The 24,209-nt window shown below is 35.2% G+C and overlaps 1 protein-coding gene across 6 annotated transcripts in view; it reads right to left on the reverse strand.

Annotated features, from left to right (window-relative positions):
* The window catches only part of LOC127240185 (inositol hexakisphosphate and diphosphoinositol-pentakisphosphate kinase VIP2-like), a 29,362-nt gene extending 12,155 nt beyond the window's left edge, over positions 1 to 17,207 (reverse strand). Inside the window, exons 1-18 of one of the 6 annotated variants that reach the window (XM_051258708.1) lie at positions 16,931 to 17,207; positions 16,704 to 16,790; positions 16,502 to 16,561; positions 16,300 to 16,346; positions 15,974 to 16,057; positions 14,871 to 14,934; positions 14,137 to 14,290; positions 13,129 to 13,199; positions 12,056 to 12,160; positions 10,613 to 10,705; positions 9,985 to 10,059; positions 9,405 to 9,490; positions 9,028 to 9,234; positions 8,839 to 8,938; positions 8,674 to 8,744; positions 8,375 to 8,456; positions 7,481 to 7,636; positions 7,270 to 7,312 (exon numbers count right to left, since the gene is read on the reverse strand). In XM_051258708.1, the coding sequence (XP_051114665.1) occupies positions 7,270 to 7,312; positions 7,481 to 7,636; positions 8,375 to 8,456; positions 8,674 to 8,744; positions 8,839 to 8,938; positions 9,028 to 9,234; positions 9,405 to 9,490; positions 9,985 to 10,059; positions 10,613 to 10,705; positions 12,056 to 12,160; positions 13,129 to 13,199; positions 14,137 to 14,290; positions 14,871 to 14,934; positions 15,974 to 16,057; positions 16,300 to 16,346; positions 16,502 to 16,561; positions 16,704 to 16,769 (1,564 nt within the window). In that variant the 5' untranslated portion in view covers positions 16,770 to 16,790; positions 16,931 to 17,207. Of the gene's footprint in view, positions 1 to 7,269; positions 7,313 to 7,480; positions 7,637 to 8,374; positions 8,457 to 8,673; positions 8,745 to 8,838; positions 8,939 to 9,027; positions 9,235 to 9,404; positions 9,491 to 9,984; positions 10,060 to 10,612; positions 10,716 to 12,055; positions 12,161 to 13,128; positions 13,200 to 14,136; positions 14,371 to 14,870; positions 14,935 to 15,973; positions 16,058 to 16,299; positions 16,347 to 16,501; positions 16,562 to 16,703; positions 16,814 to 16,913 lie in introns of those variants that run through there. The other 5 variants (XM_051258706.1, XM_051258707.1, XM_051258705.1 and 2 more) reach the window with 5 other exon arrangements.
* Positions 17,208 to 24,209: the final 7,002 nt, after the last annotated feature.

A 24,209-nucleotide genomic window follows, 5' to 3' on the forward strand; every position in this document is an offset into this window, starting at 1 on the left:
CCTTGAACCAGACATCCCCTTGATAGTTAGTTCCCCTTAATTTAATTGCTTTGTTATTTTATTTTCACTAGATAATAAAATAAAATCCCCCTTTATTTACTGCATTAGAATACGAAAGAATGAATCACACAATCCCTGTGGAGACGATCACTTCCCCTGTATTACATTAAATTGTGATAACGGATTAGGTGAAATATTTGATTGACCGCGCGACAGGTCAGGAGACATAGTCTAGCCTCTAGTACTAGATCAAACTGTCCAATTCTCATCTCCAGCACCAGATAAGAATGTCCCAATTTCAGCTCCAGAACCTCCAACTTCGAACTCCTTGCTGTTGATTCCTCTACTGTTAATCCTGCTCTGGCAACCACTTCTGAAATTACCAATTGCAGGCATAGTTCTCGGGTTACTCGTCCTCCTGATTGGTATGGTTTCCCTAACCATGTTTCTTTAATGGCAACCTTATCCTCTATTCCTATTCCCTCATCTTATAAGCACGCAATGAAACATGAGTGTTGTAGAAGAGCTATCAAAGCAGAACTTCTTGTCCTCGAAGAAAACCAAATATTGGATGTCGTGCAATGTTCACCATCAGTGCGACCTCTTGGTAGCAAGTTTTGGATTCACTATCAAGTTAAGCTCTGATTGTTCTCTTGAATGTAATAAAGCTTGGCTAGTGGTACTTGGGAACAAATAGAAGTACGGCCTCAACTACGAATAAACCTTTGCAATAGTAGCTAAAATGACCACAATGCGAACCATATTAGCTCTGGTTGCTTCTCTGACGTGGCCTTTGTTTCAGATGGATGTTAAGAACGCTTTTTTACATGGGGAGCTCAAAGAAGATGTTTACATGAAACTCCCATTTGGTATGTTGACTTCTTCACCAAATGATTGCAAATTAAAGCGTTTTTTATATGGTTTAAAGCATGCACCAAGAGTTTGGCTGGAGAAATTCTTCACCAAATTTTGCAAATCCCTCGGTTTTGTTTACGTGGTCTTCTCGTAGAACTTGGTTTTCCCCAAACCCAACCAACCTCTTTACACGCTGACAACACAAGTGCCATCCAAATTGAATTGAATCCAGTCTATCACGAGCGCACGAAGCACATAAAAGTTGATTGCCACTATATATGTGAGGCTGATAGGAACAAGAACACAATTTAATAGAATTAAGAACCAATTTTATTACTCAGATGCCCAGCCCTAACTGCTCATATTTCTTCTTTTTTGGATAAACTTTTCTAACCTTAATTTCATTTATTTATATCAACTTATAAATATTATTATAAATAAGATAAGGACTAATTTGCAATGCAAATATATAGTAATTGTGGTAATGCAGTGACTAGACCAAAATTCTCTTTTCCACGTCGTGTAGAAACACGCAGCGGTATCGGGCCATTGTTTCCGGTGTTTGGCGGTTGTTCCATATCAATTCTATCCCCCTCTGCAAAAGCCTTGTCCTCAAGGCGAAATTCTGGAAATTGGCCATGCAAATCCTCAATATCCATCCAGGTGGGCATCATCCTCGGAAAGCCCTTGCCACTTGACCAAAACTTGAGTTACATCTCGCTTTTCCTGGTGTTGCACTCGCTTCCCCAACACTCGCTCCGGTTCAAATAAGGGGATGTCAGAAATATCTAACCCATGGGGCAGCTCGGATTCGACTGGATGATCCCCGACTACTCTTTTTAGTTGTGAGACATGAAAAACAGGGTGAATTCGGCTGGATTCCGGGAGTCGCAAGCGATATGTTGTAGCACCAATACGCTTCTCTACTCGGAAAGGGCCATAATAACGCGCAGATAACTTGTGGTGGCCTGTGATCTGAATCGATGTTTGCCTATACGGTCGAACCTTCAAGAACACTACATCCCCAACATCAAATTTCACCTCTCAACGGTTCGCATTGGCGTACCTTTGCATCCGCATCTGCGCCTGTTCTAGGTTGAATCGTAACAGCCGAAGCGCTGCATCTCGACCACCTAGAAGTTCAACCACAGCTGCTACCTTACATTCCCCTGGGAGGTAGCGGCGTAAATCCTGTGGTGGCCGCCTATAAACTGCTTCAAATGGGGTGATCTTGACTGTTGTTTGGAAAGCAGTATTGTACCAATACTCCGCCCATGGAAGAAACCCAACTTATTTACGTGGTTGCTCCGACGAAAAACATCGAAGATATGTTTCCAAGATACGATAAGTACCTTTGTTTGCCCATTAGTCTCAGGGTGATATGCAGAACTAAATTTGAGAGTAATCTCTTGGAGCATAAAAAAAGTTACAGAACGGGCTGAAAAACGCATGCGTAAAGCAATAAAGTACGCATACTTGGTTAAGCGGTCCACCACCACTATTACACAAGAGAACCCTTGGGATTTAGGCAACAAGGTGATGAAGTCCATTGAGATATCTTCCCAAATCATCGTCGGAATCGGCAACAGTTGTAGAAGACCCGCCGGAGAAGATGTTTTATATTTAGCTTTCTGGAAAACGATGCAAAGGCCACATAATCCCGTATCTTACGGTACATACCCCGCCAATACAAAACGATGATATGTGCGATAAACACCCGCATGTCCTCCACCCTGGGTTGAATGAAACTCACAAAGCAGTCGCTGAATCCATTCAGAACCCTTCGGTATGACCAGCTGACCTCAATAGAGCAGTTGGCCACAATCAGCTCAAAGTTACTATGCGTTGTGCCTCCATTTTGTAACTCTTTTCGGATTGCTTGGAGAGAAGGATCTCTACATTGTTCATCGCGTATCTCCTCCCAACCTAGCCATATGGGTGCACTTATGGCTCATAACTCCCCTCCCTTCTCACCATGCCGTGACAAAGAATCAGCTGCAGAGTAAACTCGGCTCGGCTTATAGACGATATCGAAATAGTACCCTAATAGTTTGGCCATCACACTTGTTGTGAAGGGATAGCAATTTGTTGTGTGGGCAAGTATTTCAGACTATGGTGGTCTATCTGTACTGTGAACCTTCGACCAATTAGATAAGGACGCCAATGCTGAATTGCAAGAACTAAACCCATCAATTCATTTTCATAGGCGGATGGGGCAAGGGTTCTATCTGCTAACTCCTTACTAAAGAATGCGATATGTCTCTCATCATGCATAAGAACAGCTCCTACACCTGTTCCGGATGCATCACACTCTATTGTTAAGTGCTTTTGAAAGTCAGGCATAGCTAGTAAGGGCGCCGTAGTAAGAGCAGCCTTTAAGGCATCAAATGCAGCTTGTGAAGGGGTTGTCCATAAGAATGGCGTGGCTGTTTTCTTCAGTAGTTGTGTAAGCGAACAAGCTATGACTCCATAATGTTGGATAAAGCGCCTATAGTATCCTGTAAGACCAAAAAATCCTCTTACTTCCCTCACCGATTTAGGAATCGGCCAATTTACCACTGCATTAATTTTCTCTGGGTCCATCGCCACTCTTTTTTCCGACACGACATGCCCCAAGTATTCCACTGAAGTGCAACCAAAAGAGCATTTTTTTTCTGTTGACTTTAAATTCATTTTCCTGCAAGATCGCTAGAACACGAGATAAGTGACCGAGATGGGCTTCCCACGATCGACTATATATAAGTATATCGTCAAAGAAAACCAAGACAAACTTTCGTAAGAGTGGCCTAAATAGATCATTCATAGTAGCCTGAAATGTTGCCGGAGCATTCATGAGCCCAAATGGCATGACTAGAAATTCGTAATGGCCACTATGTGTCCGAAACGCCGTCTTTGGTATATCAGATGGTGCAACTCGAATTTGGTGATAGTCCGAACGAAGATCAATATTTGAGAAGACCACTGCACCCGCAAGCTCATCTAACATCTCTTGAATAACAGGAATCGGATATTTGTTCGGGATGCTAAGCTTGTTTAGTTCCCGGTAATTGATACAAAATCGCCAACTACCATTTTTTTTCTTCACGAGCAACACGGGGCTCGAGAATGGGATTGAGCTTGGCAATATGATGCCTGTGCACAACATATCTTCCACTAGTCTTTTGATTTCGTCATTTTACCCATGCCCATAACGGTAGGGACGAACGGAGATATGCTTTGCTCCATTCTGTAAGATGATATGGTGGTGCACCGATCTGGTTTGAAGGAGTTCCGTGGGCTCACCAAACACCTCTGCATATGTCTTTGGCAAAGTTTCGAGAGCTGCATTGGTTTGAGAGGTTGATGCACCCTCTTTCCGCAGCATCAAACACCATGCTGAGTCCACTACGATGGCACAAAATTCTGATTGGGTAATGTGGAGCATGGATCGGATGGCTACCGAGGAACGGCTAAGAGCTGGATCTCCTTGTAAGGTGGTCGGCACCCCATCCACTTTGAAAGACATTGACATCGTATGCCAATTTACCCGCACATTCCCTAATGTCTTAAGTTATGCAACTCCCAAGATCACGTCCACCCCACCCAAGGGGAAAGCATAACAATCAGCTTGGACTATGCATCCTTCCAAAGTAATCTGTAAGCCTGGGCATACTCCTCGGCATTCCAAACGTCGCCCATCCCCTAGTGTGACTCCAAACTTGCCTGTAGGCTCTGTCAATAATCCCATCTTTGTTACGATAGAATGCGAAATGAAATTATGACTTGCTCCGCTGTCGATCAGCACAATCACACTTTTATCCTGCAAAAGTCCTCTAATTTTCATAGTGCGAGGTCCTGTAAATCCCGCCATCGAGTACAGAGGTAAATCTCCCAAGTTTAATTCATCTTGAGCTGCAGCCCCCTTTTCGGGATCCATAGGTGCGTCACCCGTCATTTCCTGCAATTCTCCACCCCACGAATCTCCCTCCTCCATTAACAAAATTCTCAATTGTTTCTGAGGGCACTCATGTAAAGCGTGATAAGGAAGATTACAACGAAAGCAGAGGCCTTTACCTCGTCCCTTACTGCATTCCTGTTGCGACAAACGACGAAAAGAAGTTCTTGCTGTAGATTGACCCGTGCTGGTGGATCGATTCGATCTAGCCTTCGAGACAGTAGCACCTCCTTTTTCTGGCAGCCTCGAGTTAGTGCCCCTAGGTTGAGGCATCAAATTACCAACTGTGCAAGTCCCCATGATGCCCCGCATGATTGTGGTGGCCGATCAGCTCTAGATCCCGAGTAGGCTCATTGCGATTCCTACAAATCCAATTCCACACTTCGACTCACTCGAATGGCTGTTTCCAAGTCTTTTGGTTCAAAGGCACGCAACTTATTGCGAAGAGAATGTTGGAGGCCATTCAGGAAATACCCCAAGTAAGGATCCTCAACGAGTCCCGGCACCTGATTCGCTAACTGTAGAAAGTTATCCACATAGGCATCCACCAGGCCAGTCTGTTTCACAGCCGCTAAGCGTTCAAAGGGGCTTCCAACATAGCGATCATCAAAACGGACCATCAAAGCTTGGGAAAATTCCACTCGATACCACCGGAACCAGTGCAGGATGGATCCCTCCATTGCAATCATTGCCAATTGCACTCGTTGCAGACCGTCACCCGATGTAATTCAAATTGCTGTTCTGCTCGTGCAATCCACCCGATAGGACCGGTGCCATCAAAACTCGGTAAGGTGACATCAGAAAGGCGTCGTATAGGGGCTTGATTATCTCCAACTTCCTTTTGCTGCGGGAGTGTATTCGGCGACTTCCAATTGATGCGGACGCAGATGGGTCTAATGATCTTGTAGGGGCTCTTTGAAGGGCCTGAACAACCGCAAGGATTTCCGTAGTCTGCTTTGTAGCGCTTCTTGTTGTGTTGCGACGGACATATTCAGTGCTTCAAGTTTCTGTCGAATGTCTCGCTGCTCCTCACGGACCCCTCCCAATGTATTCTCTATTTCCACAATTTTCGCATCTCTTGTAATCGACATGTCGAACAGATCCGGCAGGTAAAACCAATTTGATAGGAACAAGAACACAATTTAATAGAATTAAGAATCAATCTTATTACTCACCAGCCTTAGCAGCTCACACTTCTTGTTTTCTGGATAAACTTCTCTGACCTTAATTCCATTTATTTATATCAACTTATAAATATAATTATAAATAAGATAAAGACTACTTTGCAATGCAAATATATAGTAATTATGGTAATGCAGCGATTAGACCAAAATACCCTTTTTTGCGTCGTGTATAAACACGCAGTGGTACCGGGCCATTGTTTCCGGTGCTTGGCGGTTGTCCCATATCAGAGGCTCACAAAAACCTTGTCATTACTCTCCCTCTTGTTTCTACTACTCAACAAATTACTGATATCTAAGTGTGTTACATGTCAGCGCTATCACTTTCTTGTTGGCAAATTGATGCTTTTTGATTTAACCGCATCAATTTGGGGGGGGGGGGGGGGATGTCAAGCTCTAATTTACAGCTGTGGATTTTATGATATTTACTTACCAAGATTATGGTAGAATTAGAGGATTCATATCTGTAATTAGATATTTACTTACCAAGATTAAGGCAGGATTAGAGGATCCACATCTGTAATTAGTTTAATTAGATGCTGAAAATCAGCTTGTAACAGCTATATATTGTGTAATTGTTAGGCGGTGAATACACATAAAAATATAATTTTTCCGATCGTTCATAACCCTCAAAGTTTGTCAATGACAATATCACCAGCATAGACAACGAAGTATAATCGAGTCTCTCTGGAGCATGCGTAGAGAATATAGTGTGATCAAATGAATATTGTGTCATCCTAAATTCTTGAATAACAAGACAGAATCATCCAAACCATACCTGTGATAATTGTTTCAAATTATGGCGATGCAAAATCCTATGATACTATGTAAATGTTTATTCTATTCCCAGTTATTATAGAATTACATAACACAACAAATAAATATCCATAGTCTAAACTAGCCTAAACTAATCATAAGTAATAGATATAATCTAACAAAAATATTTTCTATTTCAACTTTTATTATGCCACAATGTACCCAACTTTGAACATATAGAATGTCACTAAATCCACGCCTGCACAATTGTAAGCATATGTAGAAGAATATCAAGAATATGAAAAAGAGATTCAGATGGATGAAACAAACATCTTAATAGACCACATTATTAAAAATATAAAAGCCTTGAAAGCTACAAACTACTTAAACAGGGATCTTCTATGTGTAATGCTCTAACCACACGCACAAAAGTAGTATTTGTAAAATTCTGACGATAATAGGCATGAGATTTTAGCAGAAACAATGACGAAAAAGAATTAGTTGGAATATACATAACTACAGGTATTGTAGTTGACTGCTAACCTGGATACATATGGTAGCGGAAGTACCTTCCCAATTCTTCAGCCTGTCAAGTAATTATATAGATTACCACAGTGCAGGTACTACTAATCAATGAATGAAGTAAGATATTCCCATAGATTACAGCATCGCTTCATAACAATTAAAAGAGTAAGCCTGTGGCACATTCTAGGATCAATATAGATTGAATTACATGATCCAACTTTTTCATTACCTGCTTTCTGCCAGCATGAGTAAGAACTCCACCATATTTCAGAACCATTAGAGCCTCAGTCGGTCGTTCCACTTCTTCACCATTTTCTTTTGACACTTTCACCCATTTTAATGGTTTAAGTTGAACCTTTCTATATATTCCGGAAAAATGCCCTCCCTAGTACCAAAAGTTCAGATACTCATTAAAAATACCATTACAGCCATCTCCAAGAAATCCCTTAGAAGCAAATTGAAAAAGGAAAGGAGAAAAAGGGAAAGCAATAGAGTAGGCAAAACAAATAATATACCTAGAGAAAAGAGAGCAAAAACAAGAGCTTTGGTTTTGAAACACCATATTAACAGGATACAAGCAACACTAAAATGTGGATGTACATATGGTTCCACCAATCAGGGTTGACATGTACTTTTCACCAAGGTTGTCACGACGGCCTTTTGCAGAGGCACGTGCGGACAGCCCATGGCGGGTGCCATGGTGTCGCCGAACCCCCTTCTTTAAGAAAACAAGGCAGATGCTCCCAGCGCTCCCCAGAAAGCCGGGGACGCCGTGAAAACACTGCTTTTAACAACATAATATATCAACTAACAACATGCTTCATTATCTTTTTTGGGCCCTTTTTGTTCCCATCCCCACCTTTCCAATGAAGTACTAAAATAGTCCATGGCCAAAACAGATGCCGCGCATCAAAATTATGTTAATCACAATAGTTACCTAAACATGCAAATGCAAAATTTCTATGGATCTATTATTTTTCTTTTGTTCAATATGACATGAATCATTCATTAGCAAGCATATGAAGAATCAGAGATGATCTACTTAAAATATTCAAATCCAATCAATCAACCAAAAAGAGAAGCATTTATTTTATATACATTCAAGACATAATATTCAGTTGACCTCCTCTAGCACAGCTTTCACTTGGCGAAGCTTTTCTGCATGCTCAAATTCTTCTGCTTCACTATCACTTCCACGACCAGGTCTGCATGATTGCTTCATCAGTGTAGTCAAGAAGCAACTAAGAAATTGTAGAAACTATTTATATTTTAGCCACCTAGCATAAGAAAAATGATGCCACGTGGACACTCCTCTATAAGAACATCAACTAGTGCTCCATATTATTCAAAATGATAACCAATATGCACATATTCACAAGAATATTAGTTCCTTGAATATATTAAGAAACAGTATTCACACACCTATTACGACGTACTAAAGTCCGTGTAGCATCCAAAAGGTCTTGCAACTGAACTGCACTTTTCAGCTTTGTCTGGAAATGCACATGAGATACTGAAAAGGTTAAGACATAAGACTTGGACATGAAAACTAACAAAAGAGTATGCGATATAAGACTTAATAAGCACCTCTGCTCTAGGTCTTCCCCCATTGTACTGTAACATCAAATTTAAAAGCTTTTCCTCAGTAACTTTCAGCTTCACTTTCTGCTTTGGAGTTCTGTCACCACTATACAAGCAAAACCCAAAAACAAGAGATATCTGAAGAGCACACAGACCTACAAAACTAATATAGAAGCAAAAGTGATATTATCTTACTGACGGATAATGGCAATCACACAGCGCAGCTCTTCAGATTGCCCAGATGCCCCAATTATACTGCGGCTTTGATGTGTTAATCCTTCAGATGGTTGAACTGGCTCATTGACCATCCATGGTAGTGTAGGAGGAATTGCTGAAGAAATATGTGGAGCAATTGCATCAAGAAACATCTTCCTCAACACACAAGCAGCATCATCATAATATCTGAAATTAACAATAATAATCACTATTCAAAAGGAAAGAGAACTAAAAAGAAACTGTAATGACAGCATGACTAAATCTTCTGCTTCAAGACAACAAACATCCAGATCAGACTGGTGCAGTTCGAAACCCAGAAATGAAAGAAAGTGGAATCAACAACCAGAAAGTATTACTTGTGGGAGTTCTTGACGAAGCTCCATCCATTGACATCACAAACATATGATCGCCCCTCACAACGCAAAAGATCAAATCCACAAACCTGAAATAAAATTAACAGAAAAATGTTCATTCAATAAGTTCTCTGCAAGGCTCTTCTCGAACAAACTGAGTAAAGACAAACCATGGATGAAATAAAAAGGTCATAAGCAAGACCCTAAACACAATTATTGAATAGGGAATTAAATTTGAAGTGTCCAATATGAGTTCTAACAAGAAGAGTAGGTAAATCATCTCTCAGAATGAATATAAACACATTTGTATAGCAACAAGCACCAGAAAAATAATTTACAAACAGAAACAATACAATCTGCCCAGCTGCTTAATACAGTTTTGGGTGGTAATGTTGCTGCATTTCTTTAAGGTTATCCACCAAATTCAAATGATAATCAACAAGCTAAGAACACACATGGCGATCCAATATTTAAAAAGCTCAGTTGCTAAAATCCATTTCAGGCAATAAAATATTCAAAATTCTAATAAAAGAATTCATTGCATTCGAACAAGAAATGCACAGTTAAGTTTACATCGACTTACACCTTGACTGAATGCAAGGCAAACCTCTCTTGCTATTTGCTTCTCTGCAGGAGTAAGCAAAACAGGATACCTGACCTGAAAAGAAGGTAACGTTTCAAAATATGGCAATCAAGATGAATTAAATAAATAAAAGAAGAATCCGCAGAATATGTAGAACATGGGTACAACATTTTATAACTTTATTGGGTTATTACATTGCATGTGAAACATAAATTTCAATCTGAAGTTTTGTATGGTTAGATAATAATTCCGTATACAACTTTAAGTTGTAAATGGCAGGAATCTAAATGACAATTATCTAAACATTGTGCAGATAAAGTTTAGAAGAAAAACACGATGTAATTCAGTTATCATTGTCTTATATGAGGCCATGAAATATCTTTGATCACATTTAATATTGTTTATATGTGAACATCTATAGAAATAAGGAAGCGAACAGGACATGAGAATTTAGAAATGGTCATTATATTTCACTATCTTCACTTATGCATATACAAAGAGTAAAGAGCAGCCAATATAGAAGATAAGCTTCATGTTGCTCTTTTATTTCCTTAGTGGAATAAAACCCCATGTGGCTGCAACCATTACCAAAATTCTAATCCAGAATATCCAATCGCAGATCACTTACTTCTTTGCCATCAGGATTTCTCATAACAACACCATCAACCACAGGAGACTTCCTTGCCTCAGCATGTGCATATTCAGGGCCCACTGTATATACCTGAGGTAGACTGAGGATTATACTTAATTCTTCATTATTCAAATGAAATGGAGAATATACTAGAAAGTTTAAAAATCATCAATAGTACTCTCAAATTAGAAGGAAAAGAAAGATATATATATATATATATTAGCTCATTATGAGGTCATTTGACCTATATATATACATGGGCTGTCAAATGCGGATAACTAGTTCTAGAGAGAGAAGTCCCTGTGATTATGGTATTCTTTCTAAGCACATACCAAGATATAGTTGTGATAAGAATCGAACTACAAGAGTATAAAATATAAAAAATTCTAAAATAAAGAATAAACAATACAGTATTGTCACTGTTCATCATCTTGGTGAGTAAGTGCTCCATTCCCATCTTGGATATAATTCTTTCAAAGACAATGCAGTTCAGCCCCCTGGTGGGTATGTCTGCAAGTTGACTTCGAGTGAACTTGATAAAATGTCCATCTTAATATGAGTAAACAGGTTCTTTCCCGCTTTTCCTTGATAAAATGTCTTCCACCTTAATATGTTTAGTTCTATCATGTTTCACGAGTTATGGGATTGCTTTCTAACCAGCATTCCTAGTATTAATAACAAGATACAGTTGTAAAACTACAACTATAAGACTTCCTAAAATACACAATATGCAACGCAGTCTTGATAATTACAGTTAAATATCAAAGAACAGAACGATGCATTCATCCCTTAAGAGAGACACACACAAGAAGTTCAAATGATCACAGAGAAGACAACGTAATAAACAGTAAAACAATAAAAATTATGTCATGAGGACTCGAGGAAATAGAAGAACAATAACAAGAGAACACAGTAATAGCTATTGGTTTTGGTAAAGCTCTGAGGTGATAGATGAGAACAAACCTATAACCCTACATTTGTTATGAGTTACGAGGCATTGCAATTAAATGAGTAAACATAGCTGATGGAATCAATCATTCATTAGAATTTTCATGCCCACAGACACAAAAAATTTTAAGACAGCTATTGTGAGACACAAACTCAAATAATGAGCAATCAAGGTCAAAACTCAAGGATACTCAAGGACAAAAAAGTATGTCAATAATAATGTTCATAATACAGCACAGATAACAAAAAATTGAACAGCTAAAGCAGCATGTGTATATATATATATATATATATTTGTCTTGTAAGTTGACTAGTTCTTGAAGGATCAAGAATTGAACGTGCAATAAGACCAAAAAGGGACACGTGGACCATTTTTCTAAATCAGAAGTCTCAAGACTCAAATAGTTAAGATACTAAAAGAAAAAGTACAAAAACATCATAAAATTTATTAACAAAGAAAATCTCAGAATGGTAAATCATAGGTCAAACAACCTTTACATCGGTCCCTCCAGTAGGCATAAATTCCTCATATATGTAAGATCCTTCACGTCTTACCCTTCTAACCTCTGGATGGAACTTACTAGAGCGATTACCAATCTGAGAAATAACATGAGGATTTCTGAGAAACCATTAAGAATGAGTAATCATGAATAAAAGAAAAAAGGAGAACATAAACAAATGAAATTTAGAATGAAAAGTGGGGGGGTGGGGGGGGGGGTGGTCTCTTCATCTAAATTAATATTTGGAACAAAGAGGGCAACAAAAAACAAAAGAGAGCTCACAATGAAAAAGAATGACGTTGAGCATACATATAACTTTGTTAGACATAAGAACTAATGTATTTCAATATATATATGTAATGGCAAGTGGCAACAAAAAGATGATTAAAAATCTTCCACAATTGCATATGGACACAAAATTATTACAAAGAAAAGAGAAGAAGCTAAACTGGATGGATCGAATCCTTGTGCACTTGTACCGGGCTTCAATCTTCCTTTCAGGAAGCATTTTGGACTCAAATTGTGTGAAGCTCGGATGTGGTTCAAACAGGTTTTAGAATGAGAAGATGTACTCGCGAGTAATGGGTGTTTGGAAGCTCATTTGAGGATATTTCATGGTTCGAAGCAAGGTGGAACTGGTGTTCATCATTGATAACGTTGGTTTTCAAGTTTCTTTGGTTTCTACTAGGCCTACTTGTGAGTTAATATTCAAGGTTCTTACATCATATACTTTTGAGAGTGGAAAGCGAGAATAGTTAGGAGATTTTTTTCAAGGTGTAAAAATGGAGGCTATAAAAGTGAGCTTGCTGGATAAATTGTTAGATGTTTACAGCAATCAACTTTCTGCTATGGGGGGGTGAATCCCATTGAAAATAGTAAGATTTCTTGTTGTTTTTACATTCATTTGTTACCTATTATTAAAATCAATGTAAATAGAGCACAGGCTGTTACACTTACTCGACTTCACACAATGTATCAAATTGACAAGATAACGATAGTAACACGGCAGAAGTACAAACCACAGTGACCAAGTAAAATTAACTCAATATCAGTTACAGACATCACCTTTCGAAACAACTCCTTCATTCCCCCTCCAGCTGAACTAGGGTAATATATCATTATGCTGTGGTCATCACCTTCACACAACAGAAGTGTAAATTAGCAGGCATTGTAAACTATAAGAAAATCATATGTTAAGTTATGCCATTTGAAATTGTTGCAATTGTAACCCTAAAAAGGCTAGAAAAGGAATGCCACCCCCACCCTTATAAATAAATAGAAGAATATGAAGGAATAAGATTACTTTACATGTCTCCTAGAGTGAAGTTCAAACTCTAACTATAGTTTGATTGGCCCACTCCCACAATTCAAGTGCTTATTGATTTACATGATTTCTTCTGTGAAATGTTAAAAAGTACACCAATGAACTAAGCTCTTGGTAGAGATACTGACTAAACAAACAGAATGAATTGATGCTACATAGAGTAGCATCCATAATTCATAATGTTACAGCTCCATATTGAGTTTTGATTTCGACAACAATGCCCAGTAGTAAATTACCATAATTTTTTGGTACTGAAAAACCGGAAACCATGAAACAATCATTTGCAGTGAATAGCACCCAATACACAAGGGCAACAATTTTATCTTTCAGCTATCGTGTATCCCTTCTTTATTGTTTAAATATTTTTAAACACAAAACTCAACACTGTTTTGCTTTGTGAGTTTCGAGTTAAATGCCAACCATGGGCAGTCCATGAAAACAAATTACACAAATTCGTGATAAAAGAAGGTGAGACAGGACAATACAAACTTCCTTTATGATGTGGCCAGAGGCACAAAAACTGTACCCCAAAAAATAAAAAATAAAAAGAAATGATACTATCTCAAACTCAATAGAAACATATCATGCATACCTCAAGCAAGCAATATGTGCAACGGTGCAACATTTTTATATTGATGTAACAATCATATTTATATAATGATGGCAAGGTTAAGATGATGATGACAATTCAAAATTAGAAAGAAACTAGATTTGCTAATATATATTTATATAATGCATGACTATATTACCATCAACAGGTTTCTCAACAAAAGGCTTCCAAAACCGATTTCCATGGACCTCCACAAAATCTTCCTCCTCAACCAAATAATCCAAATCTTGATTTGGAAACTGCCGATTAACTAGAGCATATCTTGGGATGGGGACTTCATACATTTTAAGTCGCTGGAATGCTCATCAAAGAAATCATCCCAGCACCAGTCCAACATAAATAAAGTTAATAAGAAAATTGCAATATTTGAGGCCTGTTTAGAGAAAGCAATTAATCAAACAAACAATGCTTGGAGACAATGAGAATCAAATTCAACAGGGGGCGATGATAGGAAATTTGAACAGCAGCAAAATCAAGTGCAGGAAATAAAAAGTTTAATTTGGAAACAATCAATGTTCAGTTTGTGAATGCAGCAAATGGAATCCACAAACATTATGGGTGTGTTTGTTTGGGGGTTTGGATTTTGGATTGGGATTTGAATAGTAAAAATTTTGAATTTGAATAGTTGTATGATGTGATATAAATAGGGTTTGATGTGATGTTTTGAATATAAAATTGATTTTTAATATAATATAAAAAATGAAAAATAGGTGTTTGATTTGATGTTTTTGGGGGGAAAAAATTGGATGAATAGTGGAAATCCTTCAAAATCCTTCAAACAAACACACCCTATGTGTATTAACTAGGTGAATGATGTCCTGTTGATATGATGTGGATATATATAATCCCTCAAGAAGCTAAAATTATACAAACCTCATACACTTTTGTTCTATCATGAAGAAGATGTTGCTGTCCCAGCGCATTGACCAGAAAGGGCCTTCAACAAGAAGAAATAAAAGGTGATACATCATAATAGAAAGAGAATTTCGTAAGACAAAATTAATAGTATGTTCCAACTTATGGTGTTAACATTCACATGCACAAGAACATTTATATGATAATATGAATGTTGAGACACCATGATCAACATATTTATAGGGATTTTGCAAAAAAATCTACTATTCATCCAAAATTTTCCCCCAAAAAATATCAAATCAAACACCTAATTTTCATTTTCTATATTATTTTAAAAATCAATTTTACATTCAAAATATCACATCAACACCTATTTATATCACATCATACAATTATTTCAATTCAAAATTTTTACTATTCAAATCCCAACTCAAAATTCAAACCTCCAAACAAACACACCCTTAAGGAGAAGCAATCATATTGGTGAACCTGCACAGGTATACAAATCCATTCAGGCAGCCAGGCTGTAATCACATATTTTCTTCTTATATTGGAAGTATAATAAATATTTCAAATGAGAAAAAGAAGAGGTTGGAAAAAACAAAAATCAAATTCTCAATTTGTGCAAACTTCAATCCAATGTGTTATATTTTATCTACAGGGTTCCACCCACCATGTTCACATTGTCCTCTGCAATCATTTAACATGCATAAATGTGTTATATTAACTCATTTTGAATATCTTATTTTCCTGTTATTCAAGATAGTTGCATCCATTTCAACAGAGCAATCTTCAAAACTAAAATAGCATGGTATTCACCAACTGGTATATGATCACACAGAATGAAAGCATTTGTTTATCATATGTTCTAAGATTTTGCTAATTAAGGCTTCTCTAAAGCTGGCTATGAAGCTTACACTAGAGCCTTTAAGTTCAAATATATGCCGAGATTATTATCATAACTCAGTGATAATTACGCTTGTGACAGTTGACAGGATTTATGACGTAGGAGCAAGATCATAGTTCTGTGCAAGTGCAAATAGCGAGTGAACTAGCTTGCTGATTAAGATGATATAGATGGATGCAATAAGAAAAAAAATTATGTAGAAATACAAGCATACTTTCGTAGTGCAGCATATGCTTCAGCCTTCTGCAGAGGATAGCCAGTTGAATAGAAAGCGATCAGGCATTTACATATAGGCCACCTGCAATTCAATACCAAGAACGCTATCAATCAACAATCAAGCATCAGTTCACATGTTACGAGTATGAATCCTTGCTAACGGCATATTGAAGATGTGGATTTAGCAGTAAGAATTGGGTATAGAACTCCTCTCTGTAACTTCACATTGTCTTATCATCTTAGAGATGAGGATTCAATGGAAATTTAGTACACAAATATAATCATCATCTCATAAATATAATATCACTCAAAAAAAAAACTCACCTCTCAACAGGCTCTTCTAGGATTACCTTGTCCCCAAAATGCACTATCTGTAACCATACATGTTAAAGTAGTGATCTTTATAGAAATAATAGTAAAACTAAGAACTTACATAATGTTGTGAACAGTGTAACAAAGTCATTTCCGCATGTGTCATAACTAATCTCTTGAGAAATTCACATATTATTGACAACTGTTTAATCACCTCAAATTCTCCAAACGCCTGCAGTCTTTCCAAAATCTGGAACATTGGTGCCGAAGAAGCCTAAATCATATGGAACAGGCAAAAATTAGCACGAGACATGTACAAGAAGCTGAACCCTCGTCACAGGCATTCCAACTAAACGACGCATGGTTTTGTGCAGTGAGATTTTGAAAAACGAAAAATTCTCGGAGCTTCATTTCACCTTCTTTTCTAATGCACACACTCCTATCGTTATTTTCTTCATCCGCCTATCCTCTTCCCCCTCCATTCAATATGTACCTACGAAAGTCTGACCAATACTTCTTCCTAAGCCTTCAATCCGTAAAACCAAACCAAAAAAATAACTACATTTATTCATTAACATCCAAAACAAAACCAAAAAAAAAAAAAAAAAAAAACAAGAGAAGCTAACCCAATCAACTGAATTACCACCGAGAAGCTGAGATTTGAAACGAACTATCGCACACCGACTTCCAAACTGCAGTAGGTTCTACTGATCGCGAACGGAATAGCCACGAGGACTGCAACTAGCTACAGCAAGACGACGAGAACAACGCGCGCACTCACATACATACACTAGATAGATAAATATATATATATATATATATATTGTCGGATGCGCAGAGTCCCAACATATATTAAATAAGAAGGATGGAAGACAAGAGCGTGATTCGGGTATATACGAAAATAAAACAATGCAATGGTACCACCAAATTTAGTGCGTAAATTATTTCAGGCAAAATTACATGCCAATTTAAAACGTTAGCACCGTTTTCTTTATCCCAGGGATCAGTCTTATTTTTATTTTTTATTTTGACCAAAAAATTCCAAGATTTTACTATTCAAATTTTATATTTTTAAAAATATATGTATTTTTTTAAATAAAATATCACATTATACATTATTTTAATATAAATTTATATTAAAATTTTTTCGAATTCATCAAAAAAAACACACCCCCTAAAATTAAGAGAGATTCGGTGTGGTTTTAGAAGTGTGACCGTGAGGTTATAGCTCAGATCACTTACAAGACATGATTGGGATAGCAGCTGCGAATTTTCGTATTATAAAAAAATATATATATTAAATATAAATAATAAAAAAATATATGAGACAAGGGTGGGTGCGTTTGGGTCGTGGAAAATGACGTACAGGCGCAACTTCCCGGTCATGGTCGATTTTTATTTTTTTTTTCCGGTCATTGTCGATTGAATAACGCACACTTGTTTGTCCTTATTTGCGGGGAAATATATATACGAAAAAGGGTCGTGTCATTTTCCTTTTGTGACAAGTGAGATTAGGTATGGCTTTTCTTTAATGTGTATTTTATTTATAAATAATAGGCTGGAAATTTTAGGAATATACTTGGAACAAATGCGTTAGGAAGATGGGTTTTTATTGGCTGGTGTATTTCGGAGACTTTGATTAGTCGCAGTCTTTTTTTTTTAGGGTGGGTATTGTTTGGGATTTTGAAATTATTATTATTATTATTTTTTTATAGAATTTGAATATAAATAGTTGTATGATCCTATATATATTAATGTTGATATAATATTTTATATATAAAATTAATTTTAAATATAATATAAAAAATTAAAAATAAATATATGATTTGATATTTTTAAGAATTTTTTTTTAATAAATAGTAAAAATCTATAAAATTTTGATAAAAGCATACACACTTAAGGTGTGTTTGTTTGGGGATTTGGATTTTGAGTTGAGATTTGAATAGTAAAAATTTTGAATTTGAATAGTTGTATGATGTGATATAAATAGGTGATGATGTGATGTTTTGAATGTAAAATTGATTTTTAGTATAATATAAAAAATAAAAAATAGGTGTTTGATTTGATGTTTTTGGGGGAAAAATTTTGGATGAATAGTGAGATTTTGTCCAAATCTCTCAACCGAACACACCCTTAATGTCATTAGCAGAACTAGTAACTTTTTTGGTAATATTTTTAAATATATATTATATATGTTTTAGAAATATATGATTGTTGCATACAAAAATTCATATATTCTAAATTGTACGATGGCTTGATAACATCGATCGAAGAACAGCCAAGAGTTCCCTAGGACACTCCAGAAAGCCAGTAGGTGATATTTCGCGTTTGCGAAAATGAAATTTAGCGAAAAATTCTCCGATGGAAATTCAAATAAAAAGACTTTAAAATTGTAGTTGTATCAAAAATGGAAAGGAAAGACTTGGAAAATACATTTGGAATCGAAAGAAAGGTTGAAGAAAAGTTGCGGAAAAATAAATTGCAAGGAATATAAAATGCAGAAAAATAAAGATAAAATGATAAGCAGTTTGGTCACTAAACATTTCTCAATGGAACAATTTCGCATAAATATTATTAAAAAATACAAATATACACACACATTAATATAATATATACATTATCCACTCATAAAAAGTCAACCATTCAACATAAAATATTATTTTTTATATTATCAACTAAGTTCTCGTACCTAAAATAAAAAATCAATTCATCTGAGCACCGACTAAAGAAATTATTGTGTTGGTCAAAAACCTCTTCCCCATCATCGATCATAATTTTTATAGCTTTGTTTGAGGTTGAATCTTCATCATTAACTATGCGTAACTTATTTCATTAAAACATTGGGTGTGTTTATTCGGTATTAGCTTGGGAAGATTTGGTTTTAAGTTTTGGTTGAATTTGAATTTTTTTTAGTCTTTGGGAAGATACATTCGTTTGAGTTAATAGGTTTTGTTTTGATTTGAGGAATTTTGATAGATGTTGATTTGATATGTAATAATAATATAATGATGTAAAGTTATTAAATTATATTATATAATTAATATAATGTGAATTAAAACTGAAATTCTCTATTTTAATCATAAGAATACGCACATAGTTATAATAATATACAAAGAACTTTATAAATTTCGTAAATAAAATAACTACTATAAATATAATATATTACTTCTAAATATATTTTAACACCCCTCTTCAAACTCAAGTTATGATCGAACAAACTTGAGTTTGTCAGAAGTGACCGAAAAAAATATAGCCGAGATATTCCATGAATTTGAATTCGCCAAGATTGACTGAAGTTGGTGTAACCGTTCACTAGATCAAAGTCGGAAGCAGAACTCTCAACACCGTTAAAGTTGGAAACAGGACTCGTTCGCTCACAACGGAACTAGAGTCGAAAACATGACTCGCTCGCTCACAACAGAGCTAGAGTCGGAAATATGACTTCCTCGCTCTCAATAGAGTTAGAATCGAAAAGAGGACTCTCAACGGTGTTATAGTCGAAAGTAGACTCTGTCAGTGGAGTAGTAGACGGAGACGATATGAAAATGACAACATGATTGTGAATAGAAGCAAATAAATCAATAAAATATAAAAATATATACGGGATATAACGAGTCATAGATGTACCCGGAGAGAATTTGGCTATGATACCATGTTAAAATGTGAAACGAAATTCTCTATTTTAATCATAAGAATACGTACATATTTATAATGATATACAAATTTTCTAAATAAGACAAGAATCCTATAAATTTCTTAAATAAGATAACTACCATAAATATAATATATTACTTCTAAATATATTTTAACAGTTCTACTGTCGCACGACTAAGCAAACCAAAGTGTATTTACCTGTTTTGAAAAAGTCAAAACATATTTATGTAGAGTTTAGATTTTGTCTTATGGAGGGTGGTTTGGCGCTTAATTAGGCTTCTACAGTAAAAACTCAGTAAGTTTCCCAAACTCACGGCCAAAGAAACGGACTATGTTTACTTGTGAGATTGTATTCATGATTTTATTATTTCAATTTTATTTTTTCTCTAAAAATATCAAATCAAACACTCAAATTTTATTTATTTTAGTACATTAAAATTTAATTTTATATTCAAAACATCATCCGCTAGGTTTCTAACGGATCTGAGCCTTCTTCCACCACTTGCCTCCTAGGATCTTGGGCCAACGTGTGGATTTTCTGCAGCAAAATGACTTTGAATTTCTTCGTGGATTGACACTATTTCTTTTGAGTTTTAATCCGCTTGGGTCACCATCTAAGTGGATTACTTCATTATTTTGGATGTGTTTGTCAATTAGTTGATAGTTGTTAGCTGTTAGCTTATTCGATTAGCTATTAGCTGATTTAATTAGCTGGTTTGACTAGCTGATTCGATTAGCTTTTTGTATTAAAGTGTTTGGTAAAATAGCGATTTGATATTAGTTGTTTATACATAAAATGACAATTAAAGACATTTTATATTTTATTTTCAAAATATTTAATTGGGTTTTTTCGGTTGGTAAACTTTTTTATAATTTTATTATTAATTTTAAAAATTAGAAAAATTTTAGTAAAATATTTATTTTTATTATTTTAAAAATATTTTGTAAAGAATTAATACTAGTTTATTGAAGCAATTTCTTCCGTATGTATTTGTATTATGTTCTAGGGTTTGGGGGTTGGATATATACCATTGCATATGCTCTTAATAACTGATCGGATTGGCGTTGGCGATTGCCCCTTCCCCAAAGGAGATCAAAATGACATTTTGCATTCAAAATTACTCTGCTTTGAAATTGAGAGTTTTAATAGATCATTTTCAAATTATTTAATTTGGTATTCTTAAAAGGGCAGTTTCAACTCCTAATTTTAAAATATTTTAAAAATTTCTCATTTATTTTCTATATAATTATTTTTTTCTTTTATTCCTTATTTTTGATAATTTTTTTTCTTATTCACTCCATATATATATATAAATATTACTTATAATATCTCTATTTAATTAGGGATGTCAAATGGGTCCGGATTAGCCTTGGACCCGGTCTTAATGAGCGGGTTCGGGTTTAAAAAATTTAGTTCGGGCCGGGTTGTAAATTTTGAGTTTTAGACCCGGCCGGGTTCGGGAAAGGTTACGGGTTTTACTATAAATCCGTCTCACCCCGGACCCGAACCCGAATATTTTAATAATTATTATAATTTATTATATTTTTATACAATATAAATTATATTATTTTTTATTTAATTTTTTTTAAATATAAAATAAAACTTTAATTCTAAATCAAATTTATTTTAGCATTTGTTTATCCTACAATTATCTTTATAATTGCAACTATTGTTGGTCGTCATCACTACGAACTATAGTCAATATTTGATTGTTTTTATTTTTCGAACTATAATTTTTTGGTACTTTGACGCATATTTTTTTTAATGTTAAATTATTTTTTTTAAAAAAAATTATTATTATTATTTAAAAAAAAAAACGGATTTGTCGGGTTGTCTCTGAATCCGGAGGGACGGGTCCTAGAGCCGGGTTGAAGTGGGGCGGGGCGAATCTTGGGTCATAATATTTTCTAACGGGGCGGGTCCCAGAGCCTGCAAAAGCCGTCCCGAACCCACCCCGTTGACATCCCTATATTTACAAACCGGGTATGGTCCTGAATACAATATTTAGGACCGTCCTGAAAAAATATCAGCCGTCCGATCAAAATTTTAATCAACGGATGAGATTGCAGTCAGGGGTAGATATGTAATTTGACTTTAATAATTAATAAATCAATGTTTTGTTTTAACATAAATTAAGAGAATATAAATAGAGATAAATGCATATCGTATTCATAATTTTAGTCGTTTCACATCCAAAAGCCAATTTTTTTTTCACTGATGTCCATCGAAGAAAATAAATAGTGGAGAAGCGGGAGCATATAATAGGATGAAGCAAATTGATGCGCATTCCACTCAGTTCCAATGTGACGCAGATGGATATAGCGTTCCAAAAATGCAGAATGTGGTAAGTGTTTTCTATTTTTTATCGATCGCGAGAGTAACATTTTGACGATTTTTTGTTACATCATATCCATACTTTATTAGCATCTTATTCTAAATATATATGCATTATAATCATATTAGTCATTCACCATAACAATAGTTGCAATTAACATTAATTGAATTAATTTATAGAAGTTATGTAAGTGCTAATTCAAAAATGTTAATTTTCTAATATAAATTATTCGATTGCTATATGAAATCATATCTGTAACCAATACGGTAAACAAGATCACACTATCAAAATTGAGAAGTATTGAATTATACTAGATTGCCCTTGAAATTAGGGTCAACATCTTAAAATTATGGGTAGTTGGACGACTTGGGGCAGTCCCCATATTAAATCATATCCACTATTTTTTTTATTATTTTAATACCTCAAACACGTATAGAATATTTACCCAGTCATATAATGCACAAAAAGATGGAGGTAGGTTTAGTTACTCAATATTTGCACCGGAGCAACATCATAATACAATGTTTCATAAACCATAATAAACTACTATAGACATCATACGTTTTAACGTCATATATCATTTGATTACCCAAGTGACGATTATTGGGCTAGTGTATCTTTTTCAACTTCAGACGATGCGTACGAGTCATATTGTAGATACACACATATATGAGGATTTTCCATGCGAAAAAAATGCAAAAAAAGGCAAAAAGTGATCCTCATCGTGTGCAATACATTCACTATTGTTGCAATAAAGAGGGGTACAAAAAGGACAGTAAAGTAGACCCTAATAATAACGAATATCTTCAGAGGATGTTGGCGCTCCATCATATACATTCATGTTAAGAAAAAGGTACGAGACGTGTACTGGGTGTGAAGCAAGATTGAAGTTACAATTCGACGAACAAATGCAGAGATACTACGTCACCGAATATGTGGACGAGCATAACCATGAACTGCATCCTCCTAACTACGCACATATGCTTATTTTGAATAGGGCTGTAGATGACGCTCAGATGACTGTAGCTACAATTAATAAAGAGGCAGACCTTTCCTTAACAACTGGAAATAAAGAAAAACTCGAGTTTCTTAAATCTGATTTAACAATCAAATAAAAAAAAGAAAGTGTAATTTCGTGATAGAACATCATAATAGTATCACAGAGACATCATTTTGGGATGATGTATACATCATTATAACTTGAGTGTATACAATTTTGAAAGTAATTACTTGAGAAACGTTTTTGTTATATAAGAAAAATATTTCGTGGTAAAACATCATAATAGTATCATAGAGACATCATTTTGGGATGATGTATACATCATTATAACTTGAATGTATACAATTTTGGAAGTAATTACTTGAGAAATATTTTTGTTTGTTTAAGAAAAACTTAATCCCGAAATTATCAGAGGTAGTTACGATAATTTTTTCTAATTGATTTTTTTAATTAAATATCTTAATTATTTTTTTTTCAATTACCATAATACCATCAATCAAACACAATCGTTGGATTGTCAATAAAAACAATCCAACGAATTAAAATGATTCAGGATGCTCCTAAAATTTAACCAACCTCAAAAGGAAATTGCTATATTTAATATCTTTTTACTTGTTGTCTTCTCATTTACACCTAAATGTAAAAATAAAATTTCTTTATTATATTTATGTTTTTAGCTTAAAAAAAAAAGGACAAATAATAGCAATAATTAATAACAGTATAAATGTCTATCATCTACATATGTATATATATAAGATATCGGTATTTTTTCTCACTTTTTTGGATTTTTTAAATAAAATAAATATGTACTAAATATTATTAAGTATATTATAATTAATACATTGTTAAAGATAACAAAATAATTCATTTATATCCCTAATTATCCTAATTAAGGGTAGTGAAAATCTAATAATTTTGAAATATAATTTTTA

The sequence above is a fragment of the Andrographis paniculata genome, unplaced genomic scaffold (assembly GCF_009805555.1).
Source record: "Andrographis paniculata isolate CXL003 unplaced genomic scaffold, ASM980555v1 Contig79END, whole genome shotgun sequence".
Lineage (NCBI taxonomy): Eukaryota > Viridiplantae > Streptophyta > Magnoliopsida > Lamiales > Acanthaceae > Andrographis > Andrographis paniculata.